General features: G+C 45.3%; 1 protein-coding gene across 1 annotated transcript in view; it reads left to right on the top strand.

The window, feature by feature from the left end:
- Positions 1-24,087, top strand: part of SSC4D (scavenger receptor cysteine rich family member with 4 domains) — a 307,544-nt gene that overhangs the window by 222,497 nt on the left and 60,960 nt on the right. The window contains exons 5-6 of the mRNA XM_078679653.1: positions 1,977-2,048; positions 2,747-3,061. Of these exons, the coding sequence (XP_078535779.1) occupies positions 1,977-2,048; positions 2,747-3,061 (387 nt within the window). The remainder of the gene's footprint in view (positions 1-1,976; positions 2,049-2,746; positions 3,062-24,087) is intronic.

Genomic DNA, 24,087 nt, shown 5'->3' with positions numbered 1-24,087 from the left:
TTATACAAAATAAGACAATACAGTATGGTGGCTTATAAAATTATACGATGATAGTTCTTGAATATGTCAACACGCGTTTTGGTCATCATGGCGCCTTTATCAGGAAAGCCACATTGAAAAATAATGCCTGAATGCAGAAGGTACTTTGAGTCTCAATACAACCAACTCACTAAAAATTATCTGGAGTGCCTCTAACACCAACAATAAAACAGGATAAAACCTGCACGAAGACACCGAGATCTGCACAGAAAACAATAAAAGTGCTCAAGTGAAAAAACATAAGATAACATATAAAGAAAAATTTGCAAAACGTACCAAGAATATACCCTGAGTATAGTTTAAAAGGTAAGGTAAAACCAGGTAGTTAGGACAAGATATTCAAATTGCTCACCAGGACCATCACGATCAAGGATGTCTAAATGCACTTCCGAACGGATCCAACAGTTACTGACGGAGGAATAACATAAAGAAAAAAATGTATAAACCGTGGGTAATCAATGTTGCAAAAGATGAAGTATAAGAAATTACACTGAGTTTGGAGAACAAACAGACATCATAGCCAGCCGTACCTTTGGAGGTTTGGCCATGTGTCCATCCGCCTGATTTAGAGTGGGCGGACACATTGCCAGTTTTCACTTTTACAAACCGTCTTCCAAAACGTGTTGGTATGTAAAATAAAACCTTTTTAATGACCCTATCCATTGCAATAGAAGTCCCATGGCAAGGAAATCATTGACTTTTTATTTAAATGCTGCTTTGCGATTTTGTTTTTGAAAATGAAAAAAGAAAAATGAAAGTGTGCAGTGCAGCGCTGTCATGAGCCACATGGCACATTTTGAATGCATTTACAGGAACCGCCATCACATCAGTTCCTGTAACTGCAAGAGCCATCGAAAAGGTATGTATGAGTCTGAGTTGGAGTTGTCAACATACCTTAAGGTTCACCCATCTGTAAATCAGGTAGGTGGGAGGCTACTCTGTTGCTTTTCCGACAGAGTACCCCCTACGCTAATCTCTAAATCGGGCCCAAAGTCACCCAGGCTTATCAGCCTTATTTTATTTTATGAAAAGCTTAGTTGTTCCCAATCCAGGCTTACTTCATTAAAAAGCTGCTGGACTAAGAATGTATTGCCTCAATCACTTGATACATTCCAAGTGCACGCTGGAAGGCCCCAAAAATACCTTTAATAGGGCTCAAAAGTCAATTAAACCATACATGTGTTTGATCGAATTGCATCTACAGTCTAACTATGAAGAAAGGGAATTGATGCAAGGATTAGCATTTATTGTTAGTAAAGCTGCGACCCCCAACCCTATGGTCTAGAGATGGGATTTCCTTTAATGTATGTAGCTATGCAGAGGGCAAAAGAATGATAGTCATTAAACCTTCCCTCATTCTTTACTGTCTGTGGAAAAGGCGCTACTTCCTGTTTGCAGGACATCAAATCCCACTCTACTATCTTCATCCCACAAAGGAGAGCAGGTCCGGGCCAAAGAAAGTCTTCCTAGGTGGCTGTATCTCTGAAGAGCGATTCTTTCTGGAGCAGATGTTTTCCTAAAATCTTTTTATTTCACTCCACTGACTTCCTGCACTTTTCAATACCAGACCATAATATTTGCTGCTACATGTCTTTGATACCTTATGGATGATGATTAGCAAGAATATCAACCTAAAATATTTTTTAACTTAAGCTAAATGCTAAAACTGCTTCACACCGCAAACTTTTCTAACTGGGATGCAATCTATGACTTAGTCCACCTCGGTATTGATAATATTGCCTATATACTGTGCAACTTTGCTTGGAAGTAAAAGACTACGTACATATGCCAAAGGCATCATCCACAACCCAAAATGGCAATCAGTAAGCTGGTGGGAGTGGGTCTACAACAATGTAGTGCATAGCTATGACTGGTCATTAATTAGTAAAAAAAAAATTGCTTATACTGTATAATGTCAATGTTCCGTCTCTTTTCAGAGGTGACAACGACTCCACCTGGGAAGGGCCACATAACGAAAGCTGCCACAGCTGCCATTCAGAGCGGAGAGAGTAAGTGTATCCGTTCACAGACGCCGTCTCTCACCGTGTGCCAGCTAAAGTAACACCCGATCCCAGTTGCTTGGGTGGCATTCAATGTCATGACCTGCCACACATCTTCCTGCCTCCTTCTGTTGAATCCCTTGACTTGGCTATTGTACTGCTGCTGCCCTGTTGTACCCTGATTCTGTTTTGAGCCTCTTTAGTTTCCAGAGGTGCACCTAGAGGTAAATTAGATTTGACTGGGGACAAAACTTTTTTGCAAATGTCCGTGGACACATTCCCTATAATCCCTTATCCTTAGAGATTCTGAACTACATAAAGATTATGAAAATAGAAAGCTCATTAGGGCGACATGAATCAAAGGAAATGATCTCAAACCAAAAACTATTCTAAACTCCTGCCTGTTCTGAACAAAAATGCCAATGGGCATTACGTTCCTTGCTATGAGAAACATGGATCACAAGAGTCTTTTTTGATCACCATGTAACTAGGACTCTACTATGTAAGGTGAAATAGGTAACGCATCCAAGGTGGGAGTCAAGCTGAAACCAGCCCTGTTATTGACTTTTAAGCTCCATATAGTTCTCTTCAGCTTACACATTATCTAAGCTACCTGAGTATAGAATATACATTGCCCTAATATTGGTCTTTCGTGCAAAATCCAGTACAGGAACAAATGCATTGTTACTTTTTTTGTTGCTCTACAGGTGATGGAACTATTCGTGTAGTAAATGGTGCCGACTCCTGCCAGGGCCGAGTGGAAATATTCTACAAGGGCAACTGGGGCACCATATGTGACGACGACTGGGGGATGAGTGATGCAAGTGTGGCATGCCGGCAGGTGGGCTGCGGACAGGCTGTGGAGTACAAAAGCAATGCCTACTTTGGATATGGCACAGGCTTGATCCTGCTGGACAATGTGAACTGTGATGGCGGCGAGCCCTATCTCTCTGCCTGCTTCAGCCTCGGATGGGGTATCCATAATTGTGGACACCATGAGGATGCTGGAATCGTGTGCACAGGTATGTGACATTGTTACTGTAAACGTTTGTATGAAAAATCTTTGCTCACTGACAAAAAATCGAATGCAGTGGCAATGGAATGGTAGGAATGGGGGTCTGCATATTTATTTACTGCTCAAGCATGTGATGATTTTCAAAGATCCTGATTTGTCAAGAAATATCCTGAATTCCTTGCCAGATCACTTCAGCTTTCCCAATAGAGACATTGGTCTACTCTGTACACAGGTGGGTTGACTTCTGTTCGGAATTTGCCAAATCTGATCCCTCATGTTCTAGCTGGTTAGAGTTAAACATCTAGCACTTGATGTGGGAATGAGGAGGCCAGTCAAGGATCTGAAGAGGAGTTACATTTCTTTGTGAAGAGTTGGGGTAAGGCTGCTGATTTAAGTCAGGAGCAGAATACAATATTGACAATTGTCTTCTTCATTCTACCAGAATAGGGTCAGAAGTCGCAACAGAAGGTCTACCTCCATCTTAGATTGCCACGGAATGCTGCATTTAATTGTCTGAAATTGTGGGTTTCCCTCTTATGTTATTTTATTTCAAAAGTTCTTGTTCAGAACAACATGCAGCACTAGCTGGCCTTAGAGTGTTGTGGTTGTATGCTACTATATACATTGAAGTAAAAGCCATTCAAGAAATGCAAAAGGCTAAATGGTTCTGCGTGTCTCTTACTGGCAAAGCAAAATTGTTCCACAGTTTGGTAGCCAGAAATAAGTAGGCTTATCCTCCAGTTATTTCCTCTTGATAGGCAAAAATCCCTTAAAGCATATCAGTAAAGGAACAGCTGGTATATCTAGATTTGCAGTACAGAAAACCCTTGGTCAGTAAAGAATAACCCGAGTTGTTGAAGAATGGGTGACCTACGCAAGCATAAGTACAGGAGGAGATTTATGCTTCTAACCCTTGCACCCATGTCTAGATATGCTGTACAATTCTGAATCTGCTGCAGAGGATTTGTGTTTATAGCTGAGCGGCCTTCGACCACAAACTTGGGGATCTGGTGGTTATTCCCTACCTCATTGCACCGAACCAGATTTCATACTGTAACCCAGTTTATATGTGATAAAACCCTAGAGCGCTGTTTTCAATTATCCATCACCAGTTCTGTATCATACAACTACTACCATAGCCTGATTCAGAATTTGGTCCGATTATTACCCTTATATTAATAAAATTGGGTCCTTGGGTAGGAATCATAGTTGCGAGTGGCTGGTTTGAACAGAAGGTGTTCGGGAACCCCACAGGTGATGTCATTAGGAGAGTTTTATCTTTAGTTCTTCTGAATTAGAGAGATGGCAGCAAGCGATGTTAGAATGTTGATTTCTGACAAGTTCCAAAAATATTGTCTTGTAAGGGTGAACCGGCATGGTAGCTGAGAGCTGTATATCCTGACAAAGACTGTAAATTGTCTTGGTAAAGTAAGAGTCCATATTCTTGCATCGAATCTCTGGCAGAGGATCAACAGAGACAGCAACTGGATCAACAATGACTACATCTGAACATTTAGTGATCGCCTGAAATACAAAACGGTCACCATGGAACATTAAATTTGTTTTATTTTCTGGTGCAATTTTTTTTTTTTTTTGAGTCTCCTGGATTAAGTCTCTTGTTCATTTCCAATTATGCATTTTGGAGCAGTTTGACTGCTGGGTGATAATGAGATTGTGACCACGCTTTCTTACAACTGTGTGTAGCTTCTTAGCAGAAACTGGACAGGACTGAAGCAATTATTTGTAGTGTTACACAGCTGATAAAGTGGTACTTTAATAAGAGTTGTGCGGTGAAATTAAGTGCTTGGCCTGCTACACTATCATCTTCGATTGCTCCATCCAGATCCTGAGGCTCCAAGCAGTCGAGAGCTCCTTGCTGGTGTAGCACTTAGGACTTCTCTTCCATCTCCTGCCTAGCACCTGGACATAGTTTGGGAGGGTAATAATGGGAAAAGAGAATGGTATTGCAAAATGATTTGTCCAGATCAACAGAATAGAAGCTCTGTAAAATGAGTTTGTTTGATGAATGAATGCAGTCAACGGCACCAAATCGGCGATGAGTGAGACGAGAATGTTACTGACCGAGGCTGAAGGATGACTGATACGCTAGAGGTTGCATCTAGATGGGGGCAAAGGACTTTCAGCTCAGATATTGAAAAGTCCTGTGCCTGTGGTTTGATTGGACAGCAGAGCCAGTGGGTCACGAGGAAGGTTAGGCTGTAAAGTCCTGTGTAAAGGTTTGGAAGCTCTATGTGGAACTATGGTGGACACTGAGAAGGCTTTTGACAATGAGACACTGGCTCCCAACAGCTGCTAGAAATGAGAATGTTGCAGGTCGGAAAAGTGGGAGAAAACCAATGTAGAAGGGACTCGCACAGCCTTATAATCAAAGTTTGAGAAAGCTACTCGGATTGTAGCGTGCTACAGAGGTATCGCTGTCTGTTCCTAACAGTGTCGTGAACAAGAACTAATGCTTAAGCAACCTCTGCATAGGGGTTGACCCTCTGTGCATCAGCTGTCCACAGAGAGTCAACCCCTATGCAGAGGTTGCTTCAGCATTAATGTTGCAGGTCGACCATCAACCGGTGGCCATGTGAGGCTCCAAAGAAGTTTTATTTGGACCAGTCGAAATGGCTGCTAGGCCAACTGGGCCATAAAATATTCACAGATTAGCATGTGGCAGCGATGCCCATTGCCCAAGTAGACTTTCATTTACAGACAGAGGGGCCAAGACAATCCTGAAGCGGGTTACAGAGATACCCCATTGTATCTTTAGAACATATTGGCTAGGCCAAGTGGTGCAGTGGTTACACAGAGTTAAGGACTTGCAAAAGGCAAATAGGAGACATGGAAAGCATGGGTCCACCTCTTCTCTATCGGAGTTGTCTAAAGAGGCTCACACAGTGGGACTCTGAAGTGACAGAGGCAGTTTCCCAGATGCGCCTTGGACCTGCTGGTAGTTCGGGCTGGACTGTTCTCATGAGGCACATGGTCAAGACTGATTTGCATATAGCTGTGTCTGAACTGGGGTGGCGAAGTGAGCTAAAGAACGATGATGGATTCAACCCAGATCTGTGACTTGGGGCGAGTGTCTGAAAAGTTTCAGCGCTCCATCCATTATCTCCTTGTGTTTGCTTTGTTTGCCATAAGTTGGCAGGGTATGCCCAGACGTGGGTCCCTTGCTCACTTTGCCACTATGTTCACGCTAGTTTGGCTGCTGAGGATTGTTACCCCAAAACCGATCCCAGGATGCTTGCTTCCGGTTTAGAGAAGGCCTGACTTGGCAGATCGGGCTGGACTGTGCCCATGAACAACAGTGTCAAGACTGATTTGCGTGTTGCTGGGTCTAAACTGGGAAAGCGAAGTGAGCTAAAGAACGATGATGGATTCAATCCGGATCCATGACTAGGGGGTGAGTGTCTGAAAGGTTTCTTGTGTTTGCAGGGTGGTGTCCTCTTTGCCTTTGGCCTCTGGTGTTGTTTTGCTTTCCTTTCTTTTGTCTGCTCCATGGTTGCATTCCCTGGATGTACTTTATGCTTTTTGTATGCCTTTGCAGCATGGCGCTGTGTTTCGCGTGTCGGGGGCCTTGTTGGTCTTCCTGAGTCTGGCGCTGGGGGGGGTTCCATGCCTTCTCCCTTCCTAGTCCAGTTGGTTGCATGGGCCTTCTCCCTTCCTCTGCCTTGGCTGCCCTACCTGTCTCTGTGTCTTTCCCTGGGTTGTCTCCAGGGGTGTTGCTGCCTCATGGGTGGCATTTTGCCGGGGCTTCATTTTGCAGCATTTGCGCTGCTGCCGCTTGGGCGCCGCCCATTACGTTTGTGTCCCATTCCCGCTTGCATCTGTGTGGTGTTGTGCCCTCTGCGTTTGGTGCTGCTGTTTTGAGTTCTATGGGTCTTCTTGCAGTGTCATCTTCTTGGGGTTATTGATTAGTGTCCCTTGTTTTGCTTTTTAGTGGTGAAATCAGTTTCTTGGCATACGTACGTACTCATACTTGAGGACTGTGCGAGGAAGACGGACGAGGAGGTAATGCCTGGTACTTACCGGTAATATTAATTTCTCAGAGTCCATGTCTTACGCCTCACATTCCTGAGTTCCTACCCACGTCACCCTGGTCTTCAACTGATTTCTTTCTGTGCTTTGGTACTTCAGGACATGCTTCCCAGAAAGTGATGTATTCATACCCTTGGGTATGGGGACCATCTTGGATTGGAAAGGAAAAGTCAAGTTTGGTGATTAGATGGAAGACATGGACTCTGAGTAATGAATATTAACGGTAAGTAACCGGGCATTACTGGCAGCTTCCTAGGTAGAGATATGATTAGAAACCAAGGTGAGGTGAGAAGTGTCAGCTGTTCCGGTGTAGACAGAAATAAGAGCACTCGTACCCAACTTTGCGTTGTAAGTAGTAGTATACTTTGTTCAATTCATTAAAATCATTACAATCGCATAGTTCTATCCGGCAGTGCCATCTACTGCTGAAATATGGAATTGCTGCATATTTAAACCCCATCTGTGTTAAAGCTGTACATCGCCTTGTGCACCACCATGTTACCAATATAGAGTAGGGAAAAACTAGAGCTCAAGAAGTGCAAGCACTGGTGAGTGCGTTGGTGTTTTGAAATCTAGTTTTAGATTACAATGAAAGGAATGTCAGCCCCACGGTGCCTTTACAATCATCTGGAGAATCTCTTGAGGAATACGAGGCCTATAAGGAGGCCAATATTTGCCATGCTTACACTTTATTTAGGTTCAGAGGACAAGAGGGTGACGTTTACCACCACTCCTGCTGGATGAAGAAGAACAATTACTGAATATTAGGCAGCGGAGAAGATATTAGCCATCGACTATGAGAATAACAAAAATGATGTGGAGGACAGGTACAAGAGTGTGAACCCTCCATGATGGACTGATACAGGACAGCCCGGTACAGAGCACAGCAGGAAATTGTTGTTGACGAGAAACTTAAAGTTAGACTAAGCGGTGAAAATTGCAAAACAAGTGGCAGAAATGTCTCAAGATGTGAACGAATTGTAGGTTGGAGGATTGAGGCATTGGAGTTATTTCGGTTAAAAAGGGGGCAATGATCTCAACTAGGAGAGTAAATGTACCGTGTAAAAAGAGTATGATCAACATCAAGGATGCTACGTATTCCATATGTGGACTTCGAGGACACAGGGTCACAGATAAGAACTGTGGAGCAACATTTCAGATCTGCAGGACTTGTTACCAGAAGGGGCAGGGCACTAGGATGTGTAAGGGAAGGAGGATGAGACCCTATGCTAGAGAAACAATCCATAGCAAAGGATTTAGCAAGGAAGTGAGGAGGAAGCTATATTCCTGTTACAAGTGTGCGTGGGGTTGACTGAAAGGGTTGCCCCTGTTTTGGGATTTGTCGGCAAGGGTCAACGTGAGAATTATGGCGGATTCGTGTGCGAGGCGTTCACACAAGTAGCTGACGATTGAAACGTATATAAGAAATTGCAGAAATCAGACATTCTCTTAATTTGCAGACCGGAATAAACATTGAGATTGTGAGCGGCCACATACCACACAAGATTGAGGGGAGATTTGCGGAGGCAAGAGCGTATGTAGCCAAGGATGAAGGATTTTTCCTGCGGTGGCCACAACAATGGGCCTTCTGGGAATCACATTAGATCATAACCACCCTGACCAGTTATTGAGAGCAAGTGAGAAGGGTCAACGTGTACAGGAAAGGAACAGCTGTGTATTGGACAGATAACAGGAAATGTTTCCCTAAGTTTTCGGAGACATGCTGGGAAGACTTACGCGGATCACAAACCTGTGGGCTCGACCTGTATTTCAAAATATTTGTTCCGTTTGCAGGAGTATTGCTTTGTGGCTCAGTACCTGCTGGGGGCCAAGAATACCATGGCAGACTAATTATCCAGGATGCCAGTAAAAGTGGAGGATGCTGAGGGCCCGGATGAGGATGGCAACAGGAGAGTGTCTGTCAGGGAGCAAGTGGATCTGAGAACCTCAGCAGGATGACTTATTGTGTAAAGTGGTGACGTATGTGTCGTCAGTTCTAACCTCGTAGATGAGACATGGCTGAAGAGGAAAAGACTCATCATAACGTAGTGTCAGAGTTATGTTGGGATGATAATGTTTCAAAGAAAGGAAAAGTGTTAGTAGTTCTGAAAGGCTTCTGTAGTCAGGGATTATAGTCCAGTGAAGAGGTGGATTAGGGTTGATTTCTGGTGGTCTGGACAAAGAGGTGGAATGGAGGGTAAGAGTGTGTACTGTATGTGCTTGAGTGATAAATCACAAAATACCAATAATCCACCCATGTTAAAGGTGCCAAGGGCTGACAGTCCTTGGGAAAAGCTTGCATTGGATATATCTGGCCCATTTGGCATTCTTGGCTATTCCCCTAAATATGCCTTGGTGGTTGTGGACTGTTTATTTTGTTGGCCAGTAGTAAAGTCTCCAGTGCTTGTTGAGAGCAGGGTTCCAATACAGTTATTTGAAGAGTCATCTGTGCATGACGGCATACCCTCAGAAATAGTGATGCACAATGCAGTGCAACTGGTCTACAGTGAAATACCGGGGCTCTTATTGAGTCTTGGTGGGCATCACACCAAGTTCTTGCTATATTATTCAGAAGGCGATGGATTAGTTGAAAGGTGGAATAGGTTGTTAAAGGAGGGTATTCAATTGCCGTTTAGCAAAGTTACTTAGTAGAAAACAGCTACTAAGAAGTTGGTGTGGTTACACGACAACTCCTAGCATCGTGGCCGGTAAAACTCCATATATGTTGATGAGGGTGCAAGATTTTTGCTCAAAACCTAGAGTTTGATATTAAAACGTGACGGATGGGAAAACGATCTTCAAGATGACGGGTAGAGGGAGGGCATAGAGCCATGTATTTGAACAGGACGAGGGCTCAGGATGAAGAGACCTGGTTGGATAGCCAAGGGTGCCTCTATGCAGTTCATTCATTTGGGAAAAGATGTTGAGAAAGTGTCTGACAGAAATGCCAGGGATAAGTCCAAGGTATTCCCTGTGCAAGTGTGTTGTTAGACAAATGTGTTAAAGGGACGGAGGGATGCGTCACGAATAAACAGAGAAGAGAGCACGTGGAAGGATAAAGTGAATGTCGGGGTGGATGCTAGGTTAGGAGGGGAATTAGTTACATTATGCACAGCCCTCGCTGGCAGCTGATTACTTCATTACCTTATGTTCAGTAATCGTAGGCATCTGATTGTGTTTGATTTATAGTGTGGATTTTGTTGGTATGTTATATTTTTTACCTGATTGCCTGACCACTGTCAGATATACAATGTACACATATGTTATTTATACTACTGCTCTTACTATGTCCAGCCTTACATAAAAAAATTCATTGTAACAAACGTGGTGTGTAGTGTAGTATGATTCTATTGAGAATTAGTAATCATAGCTGCCAAGTTTCAGATTGTGTATGCATGTGTGACACTACCCAGTTAAAGTGTGTTTATGTGTGACATTCCATGCTTTATGTGTGGCACTATCATGGTTAAAGTGTGTTTATGTGTGACATTCCATGCTTTTTGTGTGACATTACCATGGTTAAAGTGTGTTTAAGTGTGCCATTCCATGCTTTATGTGTGACACTACCATGGTTAAAGTGTGTTTATGTGTGACATTCCATGCTTTATGTGTGACACTACCATGGTTAAAGTGTGTTTATTTGTGCCATTCCATGCTTTATGTGTGACACTACCATGGTTAAAGTGTGTTTGTGTGACATTCCATGCTTTATGTGTGACCCTACCATGGTTAAAGTGTGTTTGTGTGACATTCCATGCTTTATGTGTGACCCTACCATGGTTAAAGTGTGTTTGTGTAACATTCCATGCTTTATGTGTAACCCTACCATGGTTAAAGTGTGTTTATGTGTGACACTATTATGGTTAAAGTGTGTTTATGTGTGAGATTCCATGCTTTTTGTGTTACATTACCATGGTTAAAGTGCGTTTATGTGTGACATTCCATGCTTTATTTGTGACACTATTAGTGAAATTTAATTGTGATTACAACCAAGCAGAAAAATCCCTGTAAAGATAAATATCAGAAAGCGCCCTGCTTGTTGTCATATAAAATGCTAGTAGTGAGTGGCAATTATATTTTGCTCACTGAGGTAGTGCTGCTGAGTAGTTACACACTGCCATTGCATTTAAAGTTACCTGGCTTGGACGGCAATGTGGACGGTCGGGGGGCGTGGCTTGGACGGCAATGTGGACGGTCGTCTAAGTCCGTCGGCTCCGCATCCCTGAGGGAAAACTAACCCGCCAAACTAATCAGATCCGGCACTGCGACACAGAATAAGGCAGGGGAAGATCTAGGCAACAGGCGAACCGAAGGAAAAAAGGGGAAGCAGCCACAACACCAAGGAAACTAACCCCTACACTCAGCACGGGCAGCAACAGCAGGAAGAGCAAAATGGCGCCCTGAGGTCATTGGAGCCAGCGAGAGGGGAAGCAACGGGCGAGAAGAAGAGGTTACGGTGCCACTACCTCCGGACAAAAGAAGCGGAGCGAACACAGGCCACACCACCATCCCTGGAAGAAAGAAGCGGCACGGCAGACTCCCCCGGTGGTCGGCACAAGCATAGCACGCGAGGCAAGACCAGCGCAGAAGCTGACTCGGCGATCCTTTGACCCTGCGACCCAGCGACCCATCGATGGATCGAGCCAACAGAAGGGAGGAACATACCGCCTGGGCAAGGTCGGGAAACCGGAAGCAGCGGCGGAGTGGGCGCCATCACCGGAAGTCTTCACCAACTCCTGGTGACGAGGAAGACCAGAAGCAGTGAAGCGGAAGCGGAAGGACGGCCATCACCGGAGGCTCCCGTACGAGCAAGAAACACCGGAGTGCAAGCGGAGTGCAGCGGTGAGAGAGCGAGATCACAGCTGAAGGCAGCACCGACCCAGCGGTTCAGAGGAGCCGGCAACCAAAGTCCGTGAGGAGTGGGGCAGGCGCCTAAGGAAGTCCGGGCAGCAGCGGTACGTGCGCACACAGCCCAAGCCAGCCAGGCAACGCGAACCTGCACTCCCAGCAACAAGTGGTACACAAGGCCATAAAAAAACCACAACCGCCAGGAAACGGGCGGGCACCTAAGGCACCTAAGGCAGCCTGGGGAACAGCTGGCATCCAAAGTCCGTGAGGAGCATGGCAGGCACCTAAGGCAGTCCGGGCAGCAGCCCAAAGGTACGCACACGGCCCCAAGCCAGCCAGGCAGCGCGAACCTGCACCCCCAGTAACAAGTGGTACACAAGGCCATAAAAAGCCACGACAGCGCGAACCTGCACCCCCCAGCAACAAGGCGGTACGGGCAGCAGCGCAAAGGTACGCACACAGCCCAGAGCCAGCCAAGCAACGCGAACCTGCTACACAAGGCCATAAAAACCCACGACCGCCAGCAAGGCAGCAAGGCAGCAAGCAAAAGGAACGGGGCGGGCACCTAAGGCAGACCGGGCAACAGCTGGCAGCGGGGGAGGCACCTAAGGCACCTAAGGCAGTCCGGGCAGCAGCAGCAAGTGGTACACAAGGCCATAAAACCCCACGACCGCCAGTAAGGCAGCAAGCCAAAGGTTGGCAGGAGTCATAGACGCTGACACACAAGGAGCGAGCACTCAAGAAGAGCTAGCGCCAAGACCTTCTGCAACATCCTCAACATCTCCTCAACGCAAGACAGGAAGGAATCAAGGAGCAGCGGCCTGAACAGCCGCGAACGAGACAAAGCACACGCTGGCAGGGCCTAAAGCAAAGACCAGAACAAGGCACATCAGAGAGCCAAGCAGATACAGATTGCAAGGCATTCACACACCTGCGCCAAAGGCAACAAACGTACCAAAGGTGGTCCAAGCAGGAGGGCGGCTAGGCAGCATCCTATCAAGAAGGGGCATCGGAACAATGCCAGGCACCGAGGGGAAGATGGTGGGCGAGCAAAAAAAGCCCAAAATAGACAATCAAGGATCCCCATCGAAAACAAGGGGTGAAACAGTCACGCTAGAGACCATTTTAAGGAGAGTAAATGAAGGCAATGAAGTGGGGAGAGAGACGAAGCTCAAGGTGGAGAACATGCAACTTTAGATGGCGGCTATAAGAGCGGACCTTCACAGAACAAACACAAGAATGGAAGCAGCAGAAGGCCGAATAAGCTCAGTGGAAGACGAAACAAGTAAGAACACCAAGGCCATATCAGAACTGCGAACAGCCACAAAAGCCATACAAAAGCAGCTAGCGGAGAAGGACGACAGGGCAAGAAGAGGCAACGTAAGGATCCTGGGCGTACCGGAAGAGGCAGAAGACAAGGCAGGTTCGTGTGCAGCCATGCTAGAGGAAATGATCCCCCAACTCACAGGCATCGCTTTCGAGAGAGGTTTCGAGGTGCAAAAGGCCTACAGAGTACCATCAGGAAAACCACCTACAGGCAAAGGGCCGAGAGCAATAATATGCAACCCACTGAGACTAAGCCAAACAGAAGCCATCTTTGCCTATGCCAGGAAGAACCAGAATCTGACGTGGGCTGGAAGCAAGATAGTGCTGACCCAGGACTACTCGAAGCCAACGGTAGAGTTAAGAAAAGGATTCTTGGCCCTCAGAGAAACCCTGCGTAAAAGAGGCGCCACCTTCAGCTTCGTCAGTCCTACCAGGTTCAAGGTAACAGACAAATGGAAATCAATGTTTTTTGAATGCCCAGGAGATCTAAGGCGCTACCTGCAAGGACCGCCGGTGGAAGAGATGGAGGAAAACAAAAGCCCCGGAGCAGCGAAAAGAAGTGCCTCACCAGACGTGAGCGTACAATCGGAGTAAGACGCACTACGAACTCCAGCTAACGAAACACAAGACATCATATCTACCTCACTACACAGAGACAAGCAAGCCTCACCAGCAGGCAGACTTTTTTTCTCTCCAGCCTCAAGGCAACACCGAAGAAAGGGAACAAACTCTACCTCAGGGACGATGCGGGCAGAGGAACTTTGTCGTCGCACACCCACTCAGCAAGTAAGGTAGGGAGGGGGGTGGGAAGAGGGTGGGGAGGGAGGGGGGCAGGGGGAACGGGGGGGCGGGGAGTATATACATGGGCTTACTTACTATCATCTTCTCTTCCACTACTATTTCTCTCTCTATACACTCATATCTAGAAGGAGCAAGCGCAGGCGTAGAGACATGGATCCACACACAACCCTGAGACCAGAAGCACACAGAGAAGGGCCACTTGTGCAGCGAAATACAAAGCAGCATAAATGATAGACAGCAACCAGAGCAGCATCACGGCTGACATCAAGATAGTGTCCCTAAACGTCAAGGGTCTCAACAGCCCGGTGAAAAGGCGGAAGGTGCTCGAACACCTTAAGAAACTTAAAAGTGACATATATGTGCTCCAAGAAACGAGACTAGAAGAAGCAGACATTAGACGCTTAAATGCCAACTGGATAGGTGAGGTGGTGGGGTCACCAGCTCAGAATAAGAAAAACGGGGTAGTAACAATAATCAGCAAAAGCTCCAACCTTGCAGTGGTAGACTCTCAAGCTGACACCCAAGGAAGAACACTTGTGACCACTCTTAGAAGAGCGGGAGAGACATATCACGTGGCAAACATATATGGTCCCAACAGCGAGGACAAACCATTCTGGGAGGGGGTAGGAGCACAACTACACACCCTGCCGCTGGATGACCTGCTGATCGTTGCAGGAGATATGAACTAAGTTCTTGATCCAGCGATTGACAAGCACCCTAGCAGACCACGCCAATCAACAAACAACCCCAACATCCTGAAGAATCTATGCTCCAAACTGAGACTGAGAGACCCTTGGCGCCTAAGCAACCCAGATGCCAGGGAATACACATTCTACTCCAACCCACACAACTCTTACAGCCGAATAGACTATATACTAATGTCAGGAACACACACCCACCTCATAGACCACACGGAGATAGGACCTAGAACAGTATCAGATCACGCGCACATAAGCCTAACCCTGTCAGGCAAGCACAACGAAAAGCCAACCCGTAGATGGCGGTTCGATGACAGCCTACTCCAACACACCTCTGCGTAAGCAGAGATAGAGGGGGCGATTAAAAAATACTTGCTAATGAATGATACACCAGAGATGAGCAGGGAAATGCTATGGGACGCACTAAAAGCCACTATCCAGGGAACAGTCATGACAGTTAAGGGCAGGATGAACAAAGAAAGGAACAAGAGAATTGCAGATCTAGAGAAAGAGATTAAAAAGCTGGAGAACAGCCACATAGCCAGAATGGAAGATAACAACACACTCACGAATCTGACCAAACGGAAGTACAAACTTAATAGAATACTGAGTGAGAGGGCAGGGACCTGGATTAATAAATACAAATCGATTAACCTCTGCACTGCAAACAAAGCGGGCAAAAACCTAGCATCCTATCTAAGGGGGAAACAAAAACAGCACACGATAGGGGCCATCAAAGACAAACACAGCAAGTCCCAGACCGCCAACAAGGACATCCTAGAGGTCTTCAGAGACTTCTATGAGGGCCTGTACACCAAGGATGATACGCTAAAGGAGGACGGGGGTGAAGAGCTGCTAGGAAGCATCACCACTCCCACACTATCAGACCGAGAACGTGACATCCTAGAGCTGACCATAACGGAAGATGAGATAGGGAAAGCCACAGCAAGCCTCAAAGACAATAAGGCACCGGGGCCAGATGGCTTTACAGCTGGCTTCTACAAGCAGTACCTTCACACTCTAAAACCCACAATGAAACAGGTATTCGAGGAGTGTGTCCACACGGGACGCATGACACCCTCAATGGCTGAGGCAAACATAATTGTCATACCAAAGGAAGGGAAGGATACAATCGAGGCGAGGAATTTTAGACCGATTTCCCTAATAAATGTAGACTGCAAGATATACGCGAACATTCTTGCTAATAGACTCAACGCATACCTACCCAAGCTCATACACAACTCCCAGGTTGGCTACCTCAAAAACCGTATGTCCCACGATAACACGAGATTGCTATGCCATATAATTAACCACTCCTCCCGAAGCAGCAATGCAGCAGTCATGATAGCCCTGGACGCTGAGAAAGCCTTCAACAGGGTCTCATGGCCATTTTTAGATCAATGCATGGGGAAATTCGGGCTAGGGCCTAACTACAGGAGAATGGTGATGGCTCTATACAGCAGCCCAAAAGCGCGGATGGTAGTCAACGGAGGCACATCGAACATACTCAACCTGGGCAGGGGAACGAGACAAGGCTGCCCACTCTCACCAGCCCTTTTCCTATTAGCCATAGAACCGCTCCTGACGATGATCAGAACGAACGAGGACATAGTGGGGATACCAATAGGGGGGGAAACCTTCAAGCTAGCGGCATACGCGGACGACGTACTGATAATCACAAAAGACCCAGAAAGATCCATTAAAGCACTGACTGACACCATCGAAAAATACGCCCAGGTCTCGGGGTACAAACTTAACAAAGATAAATCAGAGTGTAAACCCTTAAACATCCACACAACAAGAACGGTACTAGGGACGTCAGGCCTATCATGGCAGCAGAAGCCCTTAAAATACTTAGGCATCCTCTTTGAAAGGGACCTAAGAACGACACTAGACGACAATGAACAAGCAACAATCCAGAAGATTAAGGATAAAGTAGATGGGTGGTCCCCCAAATTCACAACATGGTGGGGAAGGGTAGAAGCCATAAAAATGATGCTCACACCGATGGTCAACTATATGCAAACCATGCTCCCACTGACCAACACAGAAGACTTCCACAAGAGAGTAGACAAGATACTGAACAACTTCATGTGGAGAGAGAAGAAGCCCAGAATAAGCCTACACAAGCTTAGACTCTCAAAAGATCAAGGCGGTCTGAACATAACAAATTTCAAAAGATTGCAGGTAGCGTGTATAGCCAGACAGGGGCTACACAGGCTGGACCCAAGACAGGAATACACCCCAGCTTGGCTAACACTCGAGCGAGGGCTACTAAAAGGCATGAACCCCATTACCCTCCTCACCGCCACCCGACACCCAGCAGTCAAGGACAACCCCGTCCTGAGAAACATGAAAACAGCTCTCCTGAAGGTAGACAAACTACTGACAACAAGTATCAAGGGAGGTCAATTTGAATCCATCTGGCACAACCCCACCTTAAGATACAGGGATAAGGTTCTAGACATGCACGAATGGTACGGACATGGTATCTCCATTGCCCAAGACCTTCAAAAACAGGGCGCGGACATAACCTTTGATACCCTAAAAGATGCACACAACCTACAAAGCATAGAACTCTACAACTTCCTGAAAATCAAAGTAGCAATAAGGAAGGAAAACCTAAACAGCCGGACACCATCGCTCATACAACTCGCAGCCAGTCTCAACACACTAGGACACCAAGTAGCTCACCTATACAAAGCCCTCCGCCCCAAAAACACTAAACTCAACGATAAGACCACAAATTTCTGGGGAGCTTTAGCAGGGAAGGAACTAAGTGAGGTGGAGAGAGCAGAGTTATGGAGATCTACCTCTAGGAAAAAGATAACGGCAACGCTAAACCAGACCAAATTTTGGCTAGTGCACAAGGCATACTGGACACCGGCCCGCCTGGCCTCCTTGGTAATCCGAGAGAGTGATGCGTGCTGGAATTGTGACAAAGGGAGGGGAGACTTAGAACACCTACTGCTCAGTTGCCCTAAGATTAGGGATTTCTGGGAAAAAATTGGAACACTCACCAATGAGATCACAGGAGTAGCCATACAAATAGACTTCCCAAGTCTAGTCCTAGGCTTTGCATCCCCTTCCATCACAACAACAGAGGATCGTGACCTCGTTGACCTATTGTTGACGGCCGCAGTCAAAATAGTCCTAAGCAATTGGAAAGACACGTCGAAAGCTGCGCCCCAGGCATGGCTCAACTGGGTCACGTTCCTAAGGGGGGCAGATAACATCACGGCGAAACACTCGCCGAAAACTCACAGGCAGTCAAACATGTGGGGACCCCTAGACCTCTACCTATCATCGCATAAACCCCCATAGGCGCAGAACCCAGACAACCACGAGAGGTACACGCTGCGGATCCACGCGCTGACAAAAGGGAACCAGTTTGCAAGGCTCTTCGCCTCTTTCATTTCCGACTTCTGTCCTTCTCTGTCCCCTCTATGGTCCGGGGCGTGGGACAGGAAACCAACCTAGCATTGAGAAGGCGGGCAGCAAGACACAACGACAAGCAGGACTAGGAAATCTTACATCCGAACTATTCGAACTCGACCTATCGAACTATCGAACTACCGCAAAGACACGGAAGACCAGCGGCCAAAGGCCAAACCCCCCCCCCCCCCCGGTGCCCCTTTTTTTTCCTTTTTCTTTCCTTTTCCTCTTCTTTCTTTTTTCTTCTTCCACTTATGTATATTCCATGCTCCATTTTTTACACACAATAAAAAAATACAGAAATTAAAAAGTTACCTGCGTCTGCAGAGAGCAGGGACCCCCACCACCAGTCTGGTTAAACAATGCACTCTGTCCGAGATTTAACAATGACAGCTGTCAATCTTTGGTGGACCCCTTATCATCTGCTAGCAGCTAACTGCTGAGTTTCAATGTCTTCATGAGGGTGCTGACAACGAGGACCTGCCGCTGAGTGAGCAGGAAATCTCCAAATTGTGTGACAAGATGTTCCAGTGCGGGAATGACTAACACTGTGGGGCTGCAACAATTCTCAGAGTGGGGGTGCAGGAAAATGGGAAGGGTGTGTGGAATGTAGCTGCTGTTTCATTTAGGGGAACAGTATCACAAATCTATTACTAATGCATGGTGTGGTGGCCACTGCCATTTAAAGACAGCACATTTTTCATTGAAATTAACTCACGTTGCTCAGACTTGCAGGAAAACAACATCCTGCAGCTATTTCTTTGACACGAGCAACATTGTTGACTTTACAAAATCCTCACACTTTGCAGTATGAAAATAAATATTAGATATAAAACATAGTAAATAAGATCAATATGTTCTTATAACGTTTTATAAAAGAGCATGCATGAATGAACACAGAACCTTTTACCGCGGCACCATAAACACCTACAATTAAAAAAATCAAATGCCACTGCAGTTTTTGCTAGAAAACAACACAGGGTCTTGACTCCTAACCAGTAAGGCTAAGCCAAATGCATAAAATAAACAACACAATTGCCAATACTGAACATTACTTAAACCTTTCTAATGTGACCTAAATGAACAAAGACATCCCGGTCCGTTTTTATAAATTACGTCTCTAGTTTATTTATTCTTTTATTTCACTAGTCAGACTTTTTTTCTTTTTTCACTTAAAGATTTTTTGTGCATAAACCAAGAATTACAAAAACAGACAAAATGTTGCAATTACAGACAAATTCTGTACAAATTTACAAATTTACAACACATTCATTCCAAACTTTTGGCCAAGACATCCATCCCACACTCAATCCAAACACTCACGTACAACATAAACAAATGAAGCCTTTTGTCAACGGTATTTAGTTGTGCTAATCAATAAACCAAATTTTCTTATTTGTTAATATTATTTAACAGGGACTCTAGATTAGAGACCAATCTTTAACTCCTAACACAGTCCTTCTAATTATTTTCATTGACAGTAGGCCAGGTCAGGTCGACGCGTTTCGAACCCCCAAGTGCGGGGTTCTCATCAGGACAAAAGATTTCTTTTCAATTGTGGAAACGAATTCCTTTATTGTAAAATTGTAGACACAGATCACTCTCAGGGCGTATGGAGGAGTATTAGCACCATGGCTCTGTGTAGCGCGGCTCAGAAACGAGTCAATCCGTTAGTTCGGCAAATGGCCTTATCCTTAGGCACTTCGTCCTCAGCAGAGTATTGGCGTCTATCGTCAACCAGGGATTCCGTACCGTACTGCAGTTTTTGCAACCGTCACTCCTTCCTTCCCTTCAAGAGCCGACTCAATGGCCTCCTTTATCCATTTTGTTGCAGGAGTGTCTTGCCGGAGGAAGCGGTTATTGCCAGTAGCAATTCAAACAATCTTCCACAAGCACTGCCAGATAGAATCACCATTTCCTGGGGATGAATGAAAATGTGCAAAAACTATTGTTCAGTTTAGTGAATTGCTGCAGCCGTATTGGAATGGGATTGCCCCTTTAATTTTGCCCTCATCCATCAGTGTGCAGCTCGCACTGCTATTGCAGCTCCTCTCATCAGTCTCGCTAGTGCCGGTGGTGTCTGGCGGCGCCATAAATACGTGGCTAATGCATTTTAGTGTGGTGATGCCGACCACCATAGTAAAATGTGTTAGTCTAACCCCTGATGTGCGGTACTTGGCAGGGCTGAGTAATGAGTAGAAAAGGTTCTTAGATTGTTTGCCATCTGAAGTGAGGGAAATGTTGTGCTCAACAGCAGTTGCCACCTGGTGTCCCTTTACTGCTGCTATATTAATTTAAAAAGAAAATGTATCAATTTGCTCAATTCATATCTTACCACCCACCTGCTGCCTGAAGATGTAAGGTCTACGAATCCTGAGCATCAGCACTGCTTTGAGCTTTGAAAGCGTGCCAGGCTCTGCATTGTACTGCCTGAGATTGCAATGTGTGTATCATTCTTTTTTATTTTCTACTCAGCCCCTTTTAGTGCAAAATGCATCTTCATCTCTATTTTGGGCACAAGGACTCATTTAAACAAAAGCACACAGAACTAAAGCCACTTGTGTACTGTTGTTTGCTTGCCACAAGTGGTGTGTAATTGGCATTGTTAGACCTGACAGCCTTACCCCAACATTTTGTCTTCCTCCCTCCATTTTCTGTATTGGTTTTTGCTGGCTTTAGGACTCTGCGCACTTTAATACTTCTAACCAGTGCTCAAGTGCTTGTGCTCTATCCCTAAACATTGTAACATTGGCTCATACCCAATTGCATATCTAATTTACTTGTAAGTCCCTAGTAAAGTGTACTACATGTGCCAAGGACCTCTAAATTAAATGCTACTAGTGGACATGCAGCACTGTTTTTGCAACCTACCCAAGTAGCCCTCTAACCATGACTCATGCCTGCCACTGCGGGACCAGTGTGTGCAATTCACTGCCACTTTGACTTGTTATTTAAAGTTCTTTGCTAAGCATTAAACTCCCCTTTTTTACATATACGTCACAACTAAGGTAGACCCTAGGAAGCCCTAAGGACAGGGTGCTGTCTAACTAAAAGGTAGAGCATGCTCTTTAATGTTTCACATGTCTTGGTAATGAGAAACATCTCAATTCGTTTTTCACTACTGTGAGGTCTACTCTTCTCATAGGCTAACATTGGAAATTCCTTAAAATAGCCTTAAGCTGTAAATCCTGATTAGAAAAGAGTAGCTGCATCATATTTCATACCTTGCAAGTCATAATTGTTGGAAGGTGGATTATTAGTAGGGATAAATATGCACCTATCACTAGCAATAAGGCCACCAACAGAATATAAGTTCCAGACAAGGTCTCAACAAAATATTCCATTGCTCAACCCTTGGTAGCTGGTGACGAACCAGCAGGCTTAAGTTAAAAGACAGGTGTTTAAAGCATCAAAAACACCAATAAGTAAGACACAACATACAATAAAAACCTAACACCTATTTATAATAATAGGAAATATGTTTATCTTCAAAATGACAACAAAAAATCCAATGTAGGGAACCGAAGATATGAATTTTCTAAAGAATAAATACTTTCTAATGCTTAAAAGCCAATAATGACAAAATCGGGCATCTGGTCATGCTTGACCGGGACAAAGTCAAAGTTTAAGGCTGACCATGATGGAGCCCTGGTCGGGTACACTGATTGGTAACCTCGGTCAATATTTTACCTTAGCACTTAGAAACTTTTCTGGAGAATTTTCTCTCAACATCAAGCGGGCCTCTCCAGCAGGCCAGATTTGTAGTGGCTTCATTGGCGTGATTCAGCTGGAGCTCCCGGTCAACTCCTGAAGATCTTGAGCTCAAGGGCTTTCAGTGGGACAAACCTGAAATCCAGGACAAGTTGCGGTTCGACAAAGCTGGATTGACTCTTGATGTCTGGTCGTGTTGGGGGCTCAAAATATCTACAAACTAATTCCAAGGTTCCAGAGCCTATGGGTTGCTCCTTGGAAGTTGGGACTACAGTTCCCACAACGCACCTGGCCAAATCCTTTACAGTCCAGCTGAAGGTGGTCAGCTGGATTCTTCTTACTGACGATGTTGAAGGTGGAGCTCTTTCAACCTGTTGCTTTCAGGGAATCCACTCCTTCTCTTTTTAAAGCGAGGCAACGTCCTTAAGGCTGTAGTTCATTACTGTGCAGCAGGTGCAGTCATTCAGAGTGCTGTCCTCTTGGTGCAGACCAGGGTTCCTTCTTCTTGTAGCTTCAGGCATGGAATCTGAGTTGCTATGCTGCTCTTCCATATTTATTCCGTGTGCTGGGGCGGCAAGCAAGGGGGCACCCATAACCAATGGGGTACAGTATGCCACCCAAAAGCATAACAGCTTTCTCTAAAGTTTGGCATATTCTTTCCCCACAAAGCACTGTACTTTAGAATTCAAGATGGAGAAACTTTCTCCTTGGCATTAAGATCTGGCTAAGCCAACGAACTGGTGTGGCTCATTTCCCTTAATACTCCATTTCCAGATCTCCTGTAAATTCCATTCCCGGGGCTCCCAGCTGGCTGAGGTAGACAGGAAGATGGGTAGGCCTAGCTTGCATCCTTACTCGACTGTTCTATGTGAAGACCAGTTTGTCTACTCAGTCCCCTTCCTTCCTGTTCTCTGCAGCTGCCGATCTCCCCCCACCAGACGTCCTTTGTCCCTATCCAGGCCACTTATCACCTCATCAGAACAGTTTGGCTAAGCCTATCAAGGGCTGGCCGATTGGTACTGGCTGCTAGAAGGTTGGATTGTTGCTCAGAGAAAATAAGTTCTTATCTGTACTAGTTAGGATAAATTCAACCGTTGGAAGTTGTTGGATTTATCATTACCAATCTTTTAAGTCCTTGAAATATTATTTTAGCTCACTCCTGTCAATAGTTATACTTTATTACAGTATTCCCATGTTTGTCTATGAAGCTGAAAGGCTACGGAGGGGAAAAACGAAATTGGTAGGTTTTCCCTCACCAGGGCATTTAAAACATCCCTGGTTATTTTTACAAGGCACAGTACCTTGGGAGCACCTGGAGTAGATCTAAGGGTGACTTGTATGTCTTCAATAAGGTAGTCTAACCTTTATATTTTAAGTTGAATGTTCATATAATTTCAATTTAAAAAGCAGCTTGCAGAGCTGTCTGTTAAAATGACAGCAGGCAACACAGCAGTGCACACTTAAGTGCATTAAATCTGTTGGGCCTATAAACCTACATGCCCTATCATATACTAGGGACTTACAGGTAGGTTGTCTGTACCAATTGTAATTGTACCTAATTACCTTGTACTTTTAATCGAGGAAGAGGCCCTGGGTCTGGTTAGAAGAGCCCAGGGTGCAGTAAGAGTTAGAAAACTAGCAATTAGTAGCAAAAATGGGGGCAAAAAGTGGGGGGACACTGCAAACCGGTCCTGATTTCATTTCTCACAGTAATGATAAATCCTCTTTTCTGGTAAAGTCAGCTTTAACATTACTATTTTAGGAATTCCACTTTTAGTAAGAGGGCATTTCTCTTCTATTACTGCTCTGTTTGTGCATTCCCTCCACAGTCACAGGAAGGATAGGTGTGGAGTACCCATCTACATACATCTGCATTCTAATATCCCTTCCTAGGTTGAAGGGAGGAAGGGGCTCACATTTAGGCTTCAAAGGATTATGGCCTGAAACACACAAAGGCATGATTATACCCCACAGATAGCCTGGCAGACAGGACTTGGATGAAAGGGAACTGGTGCACTTCAAAACCATTATTATGACTCTCCTCCACTTCAGAGGCATATTTGGGTGTAAGTACTGGATCTCTGACCACAGCAAATCAGTCATTCCTGGATCAACACCTGAACCTCTTTCAAAAGAACTGCTGTGCTTTTCAAACAACTCAACTGGA

The sequence above is a fragment of the Lissotriton helveticus genome, chromosome 3_1 (genome assembly GCF_964261635.1).
Source record: "Lissotriton helveticus chromosome 3_1, aLisHel1.1, whole genome shotgun sequence".
In the NCBI taxonomy this organism is placed as follows: domain Eukaryota; kingdom Metazoa; phylum Chordata; class Amphibia; order Caudata; family Salamandridae; genus Lissotriton; species Lissotriton helveticus.
Note: the sequence above shows the minus strand (reverse complement) of the source record. Positions and strands in the feature narration are given on the sequence as shown.